Here is a 14,997-nt window from a genome sequence, read left to right as displayed (position 1 = left end):
TGCAGGACTGATATCTCTAATAAAGTGGCCATTTAGTGTACACTATCCTACCAAAAGTACTTGGGCACCCGAGCAAGAAGCAAAAGCTGTACTTATTTACATATGATAAAGCTGTTCTCCAGGGAAATACTATAGATAAGTGGTTCTCAACAAGGGCATTATTGCCCTCGGGGGGGGGGGGGGAGGAGGGGTTTACTTCTCAAGGGGGCAGTGGAACGAAAAGGGGTGGCGGTGGAGCATAAAGGGGGCAGTAGGGGGGGGGTGGAACGAAAAGGGGCGGTAGGGGGACGTTCTGTGTGTTGCGTTGTTGATTTTTTTTGTCTAGTAAGTACATTTTTCTACAAAAATTTGTAGTGATACCTCGCTTTTTGTCGATAATCCGTCCAAAAACAATTGGTGAAATCCGAAACCGCCGAAAACCGAGGCAATTATTTCCATATGAATCACTTCCATGTAATGTGAGTTGTGTGCAGCCGGCGCGCCTCTATCATATAATGCATGAATTTTATAACTCCACTAGCGTACCCGTCGCGCGTTGCTGCGAAAACAAACAGACATACATACATTCGTTTTTATATATATAGATAACAACCAATCACAGCGCAGCTTTCATGTTACCTCAGTATAATATATAGCAACCAATCACAGCGCAGCTCTCATGTTACCTCAGCGGTTTAATATATAACAACCAATCACAGCGCAGCTTTCATGTTACCTCAGCGGTATAATATATAACAACCAATCACAGCGCAGCTCTCATGTTACCTCAGCAGTATAATATATAACAACCAATCACAGCACAGCTTTCATGTTACCTCAGTATAATATATAACAACCAATCACAGTGCAGCTTTCATGTTACCTTAGCAGTATAATATATAACAACAAATCACAGCACAGCTTTCATGTTACCTCAGCAGTATAATATATAACAACCAATCACAGCGCAGCTTTCATGTTACCTCAGTATAATATATAACAACCAATCACAGCACAGCTTTCATGTTACTTCAGCAGTATAATATATAACAACCAATCACAGCACAGCTTTTATTTTACCTCAGCATTCTCAATATCCAGCAATTGTCTTGCGAAACGTTCAGCGGAAGCATCATTTTGTAGTTGAACACGCCTCCCGTTGCTCGTAATGCCTTTTGCTTTCGTGCTTGAGATGGAAATCAAACTATCTTTGTCTGGGGGGCATAACTGTCGACGACGCTCGCACGCCCCCAACTATCGTAGGATAGATGTACTATGCCTATAATCTTCCCAGGAGTGACTTAACAACTCCCCAAAGTTTCATGGCGATCGGATGAATGGTGTAGTAATGCATAAAGGACAAACAGACACATCAATATATATATATAGATGATTCCACTACAGATCAATCACACTTCATAACACTGGATAACCTACAGCACAACCTAACCCACTGTGTTCCATAATGCCGCTGATTGGATGGAACGGCTTCAGACTTTCCCTTGTGTGGGTCTCTGGAGTTGTAGTCTTAGTGGACGCCAAGTGTCTTTTCAGAACACTGCTATAAACTGCAACTCCCAGAGACCCACACAATTGAAAGTTCCAGCCAATCAGCGGCATTATAAAATACAGTGGATTAGGTTGCTCTTTAGGTTATCCAGTGTGATTGATCTGCAGCGGAGTCATGGAGTTATAAGTCATACATCATTATATGATAGAGCGACATAAGCAGTGCAATCTTGAAGGATACTTTATAAAAATGGCTGAGAAGAAGAAAGGCCGTCAGTATTCAAATGAATGCTTGAAATACGGATTCATCCCTTCTCCTACAAACGGGCAGCTTCCCTTGTGCCTCATTTGTGAGAAGGCATTTTCAAATGAAGCTTTGAAGCCTTTGGGACTGAGTGATCACCTTGCAAAAATGCATTCAGACAAAGTGGGTAAGCCTATTTAATTTTTCCAAGGTTTAAAGTCACAGTTTGAGAGCCGCAGCGCTGTAGGCAAGCTATCTGGAAAATCTGCTCTCAATGCTGACGAAGGCCTCCTTGCTTCCTATAAGGTCTCTTTATTAATAGCGTAATGTGGCAAATCACATACTATTGTGGAAACACTCATGTTACCCTCAGTTAAAGAGATTGTCAGTACTATGCTGGGGCCTGATGCGTGTGCCATGGTGAAATCGATTCCTTTGAGTAATGACACTGTTTCAGGAAGAATTAACAAGATGGCTGCTTATGTGGCAGAAACGTTTTTGGACGTGTTAACAAATACAGAATTTGTAATGCAAATTGACGAGTCCACGGTTAGACACAATGAAGCTTTGCTGCTAGCTTATGTTCGTTTCATTAATCGGAATGAAGAGGTAGTGGAGGAACTGTTGTTTAACAGAAATGTAACCACCAACACGAAAGGCTCCTCTATATACAAAAGAGTGGAAGAATTTTTGCAAGAAAAAAATAAAATGTACTGGCCTGTGCAACCGACGGAGCTGCATCCATGATTGGTCGATATTGTGGATTTATAGTCCATTTAAAATCTGCTGTACCTGGCATAATGGCCGTCCGCTGTGTGATCCATCGGCAGCACCTTGGTGCTAAACATTTACGTGAGATTGCATGATTCTCTGTGCTCTGTAATTACTGCTGTTAACAAGATAAAAGCACAATCTTTGAATGAACATCTTTTCCACAAGTTCTGTCAAGACCATGACGAAGAATTCAAACGTCTACTCCTACACACCGAAGTGAGGTAGCTGGCAAGAGGGAAGTGCTTACGACGCTTCAACGAACTTTTTGACACAGTAGTCTGGTTTCTTCGACCGATTGACCCAAGCCTTTGTGATGCAATCGAACTACGACGTCTTGACGTTGCCCATCTCGCAGACATATTTAACAAACTCAAGGAGGTCAACACAAAGCTACAAGGAGACACAATGAATTTCATTAAGGCTACAGGTATAATCGCTTCCTTTTTCCAAACTGGACCCTCATACCAATAACCTGAGTCAACGTGAGCTCTGTCAGTTTTCGAGTCTTCAAGAAATTGCATGCGAAGACGGAGACAAACAAGATGCAGACTTAGACGTTTTTTGCTCACTCCTTAAACAAGCCAAGCACTTTTCCAACAATGTGGCTATGAATGTTTTTGGGTGAAAGTAAAGAATTTCTATCCTATCCTGGGGCAGGAAGTTAAGTTGCTCTCCATCTACATACTTAGTGGAGAGGGGCTTCAGCGTGGTTCAGCAGCTCCTGACAAAAGCCAGAAACAAACTTCAGATATGTGTAAGAGGCGGCTTGAGACTGCGGTTTACGAAGATAGAACCAGATATCATGAAATTGGCGTCTGCTCATCAGGCCCAAGGCAGCCATTAATGACAGATTGATTGTGGCAAGCATTAATTAAAATGCAAGAACAATGAAATTCGACTACTAATAATAGTCTTCTGACCATTAAGGACTAAGGTGTGTCTTGCATTTTCTTTATGTGTTGTACGTTTCTATCGAATGATAATTAAAGATGGTGTTATTGCTTCCCCCCAAAATTAGCTTCTGTAATGTAATGTATTTAATTATTGTATCCACAATTACCCTGTTTTTGAAATATTTAGGACCTACAGCTATAATGTAGCCGACTAAAATACTTCTTTGGTAATTTTTAGAGACACGTTTTCACAATTAATGCTAATCTGTTAAACACGATAAAAACTTCCCCAAAAAAGTAATCAATATTTTAATTTGTACTTTTAACTTTGTAAACAAGGTAAACTTTGACTGGGTTTAAACTAGTAAGGCTTGGGGGGTGCTGGCCACCATCTCAATACCTGAAGTGGGTGCTGGTTGAGAACCACTGCTATAAATGACCTGTCCTCAAGATAGGTCATCAATAGTTGATCGGCTGGAGTCCATTGCTCAAGCGCATCTTCCATGGATTTTAATGAGAGTTGTACTTGCAAATACAAATGCCAACCACTACATAGGGGTTGGAGCATCAGCTTTCGCTCTGTACTCCTGTACATTGTGCTACGAGTCCGATCAGCTGATCATCCACATGCCAGCTCATCAACTATTGATAACCTATCCTAAGGATGTCATCAATAGTATTTCCAGGGAAAAACCCTTAATACTTAGTGGGGCTCCTTTGGCCCTAATGACGTCAGATACTCCCCCTGGTATACTTTCTACTAACGTCTGATACACTTCAGCTGGTATTTCCCTATAGTCATCTTGCAAATGTCTGGCAAGTTTTTTCAAAGGAAATGCATCAGCACATCCACAATGGGTAGTTGAGCAATGGAAGAATGTTCTATGGAGTGACAAATCACGTTACTCCATCTTCAAATCAGCTAGACGTACCTGAGTGTGAAGGATCCTGGGAAACGTCTGCTACCTGAGTGTGTTGTGCCAACAGTTATGTACGGTGGAGGTTCCATTATGGTCTGGGGATGTGTTATGTGGCATGGTCTCAGTCCGTTGGTTGTAGAGACAAGAACCATGAACTTTCTAGATAATGATGTGCTGCTGACAATGGGACAATACTCCGGGAATGGTCGGCCATACTTCTCACAAGTCAACACACCTTGTCACATTTCCAACTCTGTTTTACATTGGATTGAGGATATGGATATCCCACGATTGGACCGGCTGCACAGAGTCCCGAACCTACTGAACATCTCGGGCACAAACTGGAACGTCGGGTCGGAAATATGAACAGCATCCATCTTCTTTGAGAGAACTCACCAGATGTTTGCAGGATGAATAGAGGGAAATACCAGCTGAAGTGTATCAGGCATTAGTATAAAGTATACCACGGGGAGTATCCAATGTCATTAGGACCAAAGGAGCCCAACTAAGTATTAACATATGAAAATAAATGTTACTTTTGATTCTTGCTAAGCTGTCCTACAAGAAGGGGGCAAAACAGCAGCTGTGAATACAATCCTTATAGAATAAAAAATGCATTTTTGTGTTGCTATTATCTTCCATTTTACAACATTCGTTACAAGTGCAGCCGTGTTAGTAAGTCGTGGATGCGATTTTTAACCCTTTCCAATCCGCTGTCTGACCTCTGAAGACATTATGATTAAGGCTGTACAGCTCCGATGTTGGAAGACGTCCGCTGGGGTTCTCTTACTGTATATTGCCAGCCTCTCTGCTGTCGCAGCCTATCCAACGTGTTACCTCATGCAGTACTGGCTTTAGCCAGCAGATAGCGCTGTTGTGTAACAGCAGAAAAAGAGTAAGCCCCCTAGGAAAACCAGGATACAAATTGGATTGGAAAGGTTAATGTTTGTTTTGTGCAGTTTTTAAAAAAATATTTTTCCAACATTCCGTCTTCCGCTGTTTAGAACCATTTCCCCAGCCATTACTCAATATTTATTTTTGCTCCCTCTATCCCATATTTTGCAGCCAGCGGTGATGTAGGAATGCCTTGTGCATCACGGCCAGATCATGTCATCGCTGGGATCTTGTAGTCCGTGCTGCAGCCACACCAGTGCTGACATAGTGACCGAGCAATGCGTTATTTACATGGACACCGAAATGGTGCTAATTACTGCAGTATGCACTGTGCAGACACGGTGATACTCTGCTGGCCCCCTGACAACGGGTTTTATTTCCTTATTGTTCTGCGTTTCTCCCTTGTGGCGGGACACAGCTGTTTCTCCTTGAAAACAGAGTAGGACGCTTTGTGCACACTTTTTTTCTGCAAAGGGCTGGCCACCATTGTAAATTGGATATTAAATGCTAATGTAAAGAGCTTTGGTGATGTGAGCCCTGCCATCGGGTCAGATATTATGTGCAGTGTACAGGCATTATTCATTATTACGAAGGGTAACTGATACGAGCGTTAGATGTAGCACAAAGCAATATTACAGGGTGTAGAAACGCCCATATGGCATGGAAATGATTGGGTAGATGGTGAGGGAAACCTCTTAGGTCATGTCACCAAAATGACGGCCATCTTGAATGCCTCCATCTTGGCTTGAAATCTAATTTTTCCATGTTAGTGAAATGAATATGACTCCATTTTGTATGACCCTTCATACATTGTCATTTTCACCAATAAATTAAGAAATTGCAGATATTAAATAATTGTTCAAAAAACGTTTTGAGTGAACAGCTGAGGCCGGAGCTACCAGAAGATAATGAAAAAGCCTCTAGACTGGCCCCCATGTCGAGATGACATGTTACTAGCTGTTCACATATGTTTCTAAATATTCTCTCTAAACAACTTATTGTTTACCATTACTGTACTTGTGTTCTGAAAAGCTAACAATGTAGGATTCTACTGCGCCTGCGCTGCCTTTTCCATGGCATTTTAGATGTTCAATTCCTTATCTTGCATATTCATATTGTGTTTATGTTTTACCAACCAATGGCAATAAATGAATAATAATTAGAGATGAGCGAACGTACTCGGTAAGGCCGATTTCGCAATCGAGCACCGCGATTTTCGAGTACTTCACTACTCGGGTGAAAAGTACTCAGGGGCGCTGTGTGGCGGGGAGTGGCGTGGTGGAGCGGGGGGCAGCAGCGCGAAACAGGTGGGAGCTCTCTCCCTCTCCCCCACACTCCCCTCTGCAACCCCCCGCTCACCCACAGCGCCCCCGAGTACTTTTCACCCGAGTAGTGAAGTACTCGAAAATCGCGGTGCTCAAATGCGAAATCGGCCTTACCGAGTACGTTCGCTCATCTCTAATAATAATACATTTGGAAGCATGTGCCTCTATAAAAACTGCTTCCTGTCAATCAATAAACCTGTAACTTTTGATCACGTCCATTTGTGTTGTGGTGAAAGTTATTTCCCAGCTCGGCTATCCTCTAACTGAATTTGGACCCCAGAAGCATATTTTGTTGCAAATAGATTTATTTGCACTAACAGGTACGGAGGTAAGTATGGATTATAACAGAGATTTTCACCACAGAAACAGTGGTGAACTTCATTTTAATATAACTTTATTCGTTCCTATGTTAACACAGTGATTTTTCTTCATTACATACATGCAGAACGTGTTGAGACTGTCCTTATGTCAGGTGTTGCAGCATCTACAACTCCTAAAAAGGATGCCATTTAAGTGTAGTCAAAATTTGCTATATGGAGGCATGGCTAACTCCACATTTTTGAAATAGACAATGATTGCTACATTGTGAGAACTTGCAGAATGAGGCCAGAACAGCGATTACCGATGCTTCATGCGTAGTTGTTTTTGGTCATCCATATTTTTGTTTTTACCTGAATTTGAAAAAGAAGATTGACCACTGCATTGTGGGTAATTGGAGGTCTGGTTGAGTGGTGTTGATTGAAATTCCGTGATGACACATATGCTTTGTGCAAATAATCTAAGAATGATCTGAATACGTGCTGCTTGACATAACGTCATCATTTACATTGTCTGTAATGAAGAAATATCACTAACAAGAACGAATAACGTTATGCTACAATGAAGCACACGGTTGTTTTTTTATGACATTCTCTGCCAGTCTGATATAGAACACACCCACCTTCCCAACCGGAAACATTTGAATTGAATATAAGATGGCAGCATTCAAATGGCCGCCATGTTGTTGATGTGGCCTAACAGGTTTACCCTGTCCCGGTGGCTTATATGCAAAATTGAATCACCGTCCGACCGACCGTTATCATTCTCTACAGGTGTTTCCACACTTTTGAGACATCAAAAGGTAATACAGGTACACAGTAAAATCCAGTCTGGACTGAATTCTCTCTTCTGTTTTAGGCAACATTTAAAGGATGGATGGATATCATGTACGCCGCCGTTGACTCACGAGAAGAGGTCAGTATGTGTTTTTATAGATCTGTTTCGGATGTTGTCTAAATCAGTTCCTGTACATTTATGGAAAATTCTGATATACTGAAATGTAGCATCTAATGTTTATGCAACACCTCCATAAGATTGTACACCGACTTCAGGATGCATTCACATGTCGACGATTTGCTGCGGATTTTGGTGCAGATCTGTAGCAGATTTCATGCTTTGGGCTGAATTCAAATTGATGGGGTAGTGCTTGTTGGTGTAGCTGCTTGTTCTCTCTACACTGTTCTGAAGCTTTTTCAGCAGGCGGGGATTTAAAATCATTCATTGAATGATAGCTGAGCGCTGCCTGTGATTGGTCACAGAGCTCAGTCAATCACAGGCAGCACTCTGCCATTCATTGAATTCAATGAATGGCAGAACACTGCCTGTGATTGGCTGACTGCTCAGCCAATCAGACGCAGCCCTTTCAGCAGACAGGAATTTCAAAATCCCTGCCTACTGAAAGAACTTCATTACAGTATCAGGGACCAAGGAAAGAAGACGCGCCTGAGCCTCGGCAGACAGGTGAGTATACATACTTTTTATTTTTTACTACAGCTAGGGATGATTTTCAGGGAATGGCTTATATTTAAAGCCCTTCCCCGAAAATCACTGCGGGGTTGCCAGCACCCTATTGCTTTCAATTGGGCCATGGGCAGCGGCATCCCCATTGAAATCAATGGGAGAGATTTGCGATCATTTGCCACAGCTGTGGCAGGGAATTCTTTACTCCCCGCAGAGAGTCCCTTTGTCACTAAACACAGTGACAGTGCTGTCAGAGTTTTCAGTGATGGGGGGGCTCCTCGCAGTGAATATTGAATTGCAGCACAGACCTATGGTGCACGCATGTCCTATCTTTTACAGGTGTGCGCGTTTGCCGCCTGTAACACTCGGACATGTGAACACATCATAGGGACCAATGGTTCTAATAGAGGCGTGGTTTTGTGCGGAATATGTACGCACATCAACACGCTCATCTGAACATGGCCTAAGGAGGTGGCTTGGCTGATTACTGACAACCAGGCTTCAGCCCTAACAGCCAAGACCACGAAAACCTCAAATCCTGGTAGTTTAACCCCTTACATGCCACAGTCAATAACAAGCGCAGCATGTAAGCAGATGCCAGAGGGGGGAGGCTCCTCCTATCACCCATCCACACCCCGCAATGCGGCTTCAAAGTAGCAGCGGGTTCCTATGGCAACCAAAGGCGTGACAAAAGCCTCCATGTTTGTCATGTAACTCGGCCTATTAGACCCCACCTCCGGCTGAATCTACTAGGCTGCTATCACAGGCTTAGTAGAATGCACTGCATAAGTAATGCAGTGTGCTATCCTAGTGATCGACTAGCGAGAAACTAAAAAAATTGCGTAAAATAAGTTCAATAAAGTTTAATTTTTCACCAAAAAATCCAAATTAAAGAAATACGCATTTTTTCCCCACAAAAACCCATTTTAGGCTACATTCACATGAGCGTAAATCTCACACGGGTCTTGTGCATTGCAAGACGCACAGAACTTAGGCGAATATGAGCTCAGTTGTTTTGAATGGAGTCCTACACATGAGCAGTTTTTTCCTTCACAATGATGCTGCGAGGTTACAAATCGCTGCCTGTCCTACTTTTTTGTGTCCCTCGGAATACATCGCCCATTGCTTTCAGTGGGACAGTCAAACACATTGTATGGCATGCGATGTGCACACAAGTGCGATGTGATGTTTCTATTGAAATCGATGGGAAACACTTGCCGATCCTCCGACCTGCGTGAAACAAGTGCCGGACGATCGGAATTTCACATAAGTCATGTAAGACCTTTTTGCATAGAAAACACCTCCCATCCACGGGTACAACGCATGTTGACAAGCGCGACATCAGGCCACGTTTTGTGGCTCGATATCGCGCTCGCCTGCGTGAAGTAGCCTCAAATGGATAAATACAAAAATAATGATCTGTGTGGAACCCTTTTTCAGTAGAGCTGAATGGGTGGTGAGGTTTGGTTCAGAGACCAGAATTCAATGAGCCGTCCTCTCTGGTCTCTACCTATCCCACATCCCCTCCTGCACCAGAAAGAAAGTAAAAGATTCCGCAGCGTTGAAGGTAGGCTGGTGACGCTGCTGTGTTTTTATTGTCATTACGGAATCCACACAAATCATTATTTTTGGCTCCTGAGGAAACTGTCTTATTGGCAGTAGAAACGCGTCGAACCAATGTATAAGTACCATAATTAATAAGTACAGCAATAGTGCCTAATCAGCACATTTTATTGACAACCGAACCCATATTCCATCTAGTACTAAATTAGTACAGAAGTAGTAGAGTAGGGACTCAGGAAGGAGGTCTTTTTAGCTTGGGGGACAATTTTGCGCTGTTACGCTATACACCTAATATCCTGCTCCCAGGCTACTATGACTGATTCAGTGTGTGTACTGGTCAGTTCTTCTTGTGTCTTGTCTCCACTAGGCTTGGTGTCAGTTTTTGGTATACTAGATACAGCCCAGAAGGTTGGGTGTCACTTTCAGTATACCTGAAACAGCCTCTGAAGGCTCGCTGTCATTGCGTTCCACACCAGACACCATGAGGCATTGGTTGTCTTGTGAGTTTACAGGATGTTCTTCCCTAACCCATGGCCTATTTCTGACACTTAGGTGTCACATCTTGTAGATATATGCTTGTCTAAAGTTTGGTCAATTGATTTTATATCTAGGCATAATATAAGTTAATTTTTAATGGATGGAAAAAGGATCTTCGCAGTGAAAGGTCTTATTGAATTTAATTGTTGAATGTTGATCCTTCTGCTACAGTGAAAAGGTTAAGGCCCAAAATAGGCCAGTCACAAAAAAGTAAAAAAACATCAAGGAATGGTAGTAAAATGGGTCTCTTACCGGTGGATACACCATATACTGCACCCGATATTGACTCTGCACTGTTCAGTCTCCAATAATCACACTCCCCAGACATTACACTGTAACAGATTGTGCTTAAGGCCGGTCTTACATGAGCTTATTGCCTGTAATATGGACAAGTACCCCAGCCGGACCTCAGGTCTACTGACCCAAACTCAGAGCATCATGGGGATCAGTGGACCGGGACACTTGTCCACACTGTAGGCACATAAATGTGCCCTCAATATACTCAATTGAGTTTACTGTGGGAGCCGAGGAACGAGGATGGCAAATATTATCTGCTGTTATGCATTGGTTTAATCCAATAGATCGGGGCTTCTCAAGCTTTTTCTATGCATATCTCACTAACCAGAACCTGCCGTATTTTAGAAAACTTGTTGAAAACTCAGGTACACGGTAAGGCCACATTGACATATACAGCCACCCATGTCATACTCAGTTTGCTGCTATTACACTTTCTCAGGCCATTTATATTAAAGCACCCCCACAGGAAAAATGAGGCATTACCAGGAGCGCCCCAAGCCTTTATGCTGCCTGAGGTTCCGTGAGAAATAACTCCTCCTCCTCTTGCAAAAAACACTCATTTTACAGGCATTGAAAGTGCAAATATACAAAATACCCAAGACATATTTAAACTAATAACCTGCAGAGTAATAGTGACCCCAGTACCCAGTAGTAGCCCAAATAGTAATAGTGACCCTCTTGGTAGCCCAAATAATAATAGTGACCCCCTTGGTGGCCCCTCCATAGTAATATTGACCCCAATAGTGCACACAGTATTAACAGTGACCCCATAGTGGCCCCAATACTAACCCCCTTGATGGCCCCAATAGTAATAGTGACCCCCCATAGGGGTCCCAATAGTAAGGGTCCCCCTTAGTGGCCCCAAAACTAATAGTGATCCCCTTAATAGCTCCAGTAGTAATAGTGACCCCTTTAGTAGCTCCAGTGGTAATAGTGACCCCCAGTTGGACAGTAACCTAACAAGCATTTAACTCCCTTCCTCTGGAGTTCCTGCCCACCAGTGCAAGCATCTGTGTGCAGGAATACAGATGCAGGGGGGAGAGGTCAGGAGTTACACTGATTACAGAAGTGATGCCCTCCGCCGGGTTGGAATTACAGAGCAAGTGAGTTAAATGTTTGTCGGCTTGCTGCCCGCTTGGCTCACAGGTAGCAATTATTTTTTTATTGGCCATTAACATGGCCAGTAAACAATAAATAGCAGCTGATCAGCAACCGGCCACCCCTTTGAGGTTCTGCAGACTATGGCCTGAGGTGGTAGTCCCAGGTCGCCTCATGGTAGGGGTGCCCCTAAACGTTGGAATAGCAGAAGGTTTGATTGATCTGCGGTTTTGTTCGATCCCAAAAATTCCCCACATCTCATAATGATCTTCTGGAAACTACGTGGAGAAGAAGCTGCTGAAATCTGAGGCCTTGCTCTCATTAAATCCAATTAATGTGAAATACACTTATGTCTTGGCCTGACAGCCTTGTGCAGACTTCTACAAGTAATAGTGGCACCGAGGAATGAATGTAAACCATTAGTACAACAATGAGGTTCTCTGGTGTCTGTCTCTCGCTCGCACTTGGTGGTCCTCCAGCATTGTATTCTCAATGAAGCGACTCCTATATATCAGAGGCTTCTCCCTCCTCATCCACACTTGGATTTAATTACCGCCGCTCATTTCCCAGATCATATAGAGTGGATGATTTGGACTTGTCAAGACGACCTCATTAATAGAAATGATTTATTTATCCAGATTTAACTAATTAGAAATATGACATCACAGCGAATAGTCAGTGGAAGCGAAGACGAGGCGCCCTACACGTAGCCGTATTACCGCTGTAGTAGGACGCTTATAGAGGGGCCTTGCACTCGATTTCCCTCTTGTTTTTGGTACTTCATAATCAGAGCCATTCTGTTATACCACTGAGTGAACTTTTGTCTTTATCGTTCTATTTCTTTTCTTCTAGAAAGAGCAGCAGCCCATATATGAGCACAATAAATACATGTACCTCTACTTCGTCATATTCATCATTTTTGGATCTTTCTTCACTCTGAACCTTTTTATTGGTGTCATCATAGACAACTTCAACCAACAAAAGAAGAAGATAAGTAGCTCACTAATGTCAAAGTTCTGTAATATCTATCTCGTATCTATCTATCATATATCTATATATCTATCTATCTCATACCTGTCCATCTCATACCTATCCATCTATCTATCTATCTCCTATCTATCTATCTCATACCTATCCATCCATCCATCCATCCATCTATCTCATATCTCCTATCTATCTCATATCTCCTATCTATCTCCTATCTCCTATCTATCTATCTATCTATCTATCTATCTATCTATCTCATATCTCCTAATCTATCTATCTATCTATCTATCTATCAATCTTAGATAGATATGGGATGGATATAAGATAGATAGATAGATAGATCTTTCTATCTATCCATCTCATATCTATCTATCTTATATCTATCTATCTCCTATCTATCTATCTTATATCTATCTCCTATCTATCTTATATCTATCTATCTATCTCCTATCTATCTTATATCTATCTATCTATCTATCTCATATCCATCTATCTCCTATCTATCTATGATCTATCTATTATCTATCTATCTCCCTATCTATCTCAAATCTCCTATCTATCTTATATCTGTCTTCTATCTATCTATCTATCTCATATCTCCTATCTATCTTATATCTATCTCCTATCTATCTATCTATCTCCTATCTATCTTATATCTATCTCCTATCTATCTTATATCTATCTCCTATCTGTCTTATATCTATCTCCTATCTATCTTATATCTATCTCCTATCTATCTTATATCTATCTATCTCATATCCATCTATCTCCTATCTATCTTATATCTATCTATCTCATATCCATCTATCTCCTATCTATCTATCTATCTATCTATCCATCTATCTCCTATCTATTTCTTATCTATCTATCTCCTATCTATCTATATCCTATCTATCTATTATCTTTCATCTATCTATCTATCTATCTCCTTTCTATCTATCTCCTATCTATCCCATATCTTATCTATCTCATTTCTATCTATATCATATTTATCTATCTCATATCTATCTATCTATCTCTATCTCTCTCTCTCTCATATCTATCTCTCCTATATCTATCTATTTATCTCTCTCATATCTATCTATCTATCTATCTATCTCATATCTATTTATCTATCTCATATATATATATATATATATATATATATATATATATATATATATATATATATATCTTTCTCCTATCTATCTATCTAGCTCTCTCCTATCTATCTATCTAGCTCTCTCCTATCTATCTATCTATCTATCTATCTGATATAGATATGAGATAGATATGAGATAGATAGATATGAGATATGAGATAGATATATCTATCTATCTATCTCATATCTATCTATCTATCTATCTATCTCCTGTCTATCTATCTATCTTATATCTATATCTATCTATCTCCTATCTATCTATCTATCTATCTATCTCCTATCTATATGTATCTATCTCCTATCTATATCTATCTATCTCCTATCTATCTATCTCATATCTATATCAGATAGATAGGTAGATATAGATATGAGATAGATAGATAGGAGATAGATATATAGATAGATAGGAGATAGATATATAGATAGATAGGAGATAGATAGATAGGAGAGAGATAGATAGGAGAGAGATAGATAGATAGGAGAGAGATAGATAGATCGGAGATAGATAGATATATATATATATATGAGATAGATAAATAGATATGAGATAGATAGATAGATAGATAGGAAATAGATAGATATAGATATGAGATAGATAGATAGACAGGAGATAGATAGATAGACAGGAGATAGATAGATAGACAGGAGATAGATAGATCTATCTATCTCCTGTCTATCTATCTCCTAACTATCTATCTCATATCTATATCTATCTTGTATCTATCTATCTATCTCATATCCATCTATCTATCTATCTCCTATCTATCTATCTCTTATCTCTCCTATCTATCTATCCATCCATCTATCTCCTTTCTATCTATCTGTCTTTCCATCTCCTATCTATCTGTCTTTCCATCTCCTATCTATCTGTCTATCCATCTCCTATCTATCTGTCTATCCATCTCCTATCTATCTGTTTATCCATCTCATATCTATCCATCCATCTATCTATCCATCCATCCATCTATCTCCTATCTATCTACCTCCTATCTATGTATATCCTATCTATCTGTCTCTCTCCTATCTATCTATATCCTATCTATCTATTATCTGTCTA

General features: G+C 41.0%; 1 protein-coding gene across 3 annotated transcripts in view; it reads left to right on the top strand.

The window, feature by feature from the left end:
- LOC136587207 (sodium channel protein type 5 subunit alpha-like) overlaps positions 1–14,997 on the top strand; it is a 509,047-nt gene that overhangs the window by 476,141 nt on the left and 17,909 nt on the right. For all 3 annotated transcript variants that reach the window (XM_066585757.1, XM_066585756.1, XM_066585758.1), the window contains 2 exons: positions 7,715–7,771; positions 12,665–12,802. In XM_066585757.1, coding sequence (XP_066441854.1) covers positions 7,715–7,771; positions 12,665–12,802 — 195 coding nt within the window. The remainder of the gene's footprint in view (positions 1–7,714; positions 7,772–12,664; positions 12,803–14,997) is intronic.

Source organism: Eleutherodactylus coqui, chromosome 12, assembly GCF_035609145.1.
Source record: "Eleutherodactylus coqui strain aEleCoq1 chromosome 12, aEleCoq1.hap1, whole genome shotgun sequence".
NCBI lineage: Eukaryota > Metazoa > Chordata > Amphibia > Anura > Eleutherodactylidae > Eleutherodactylus > Eleutherodactylus coqui.
The sequence above is the reverse complement of the archived record's forward strand: the minus strand, read 5'-3'. Positions and strand labels throughout refer to the sequence as shown.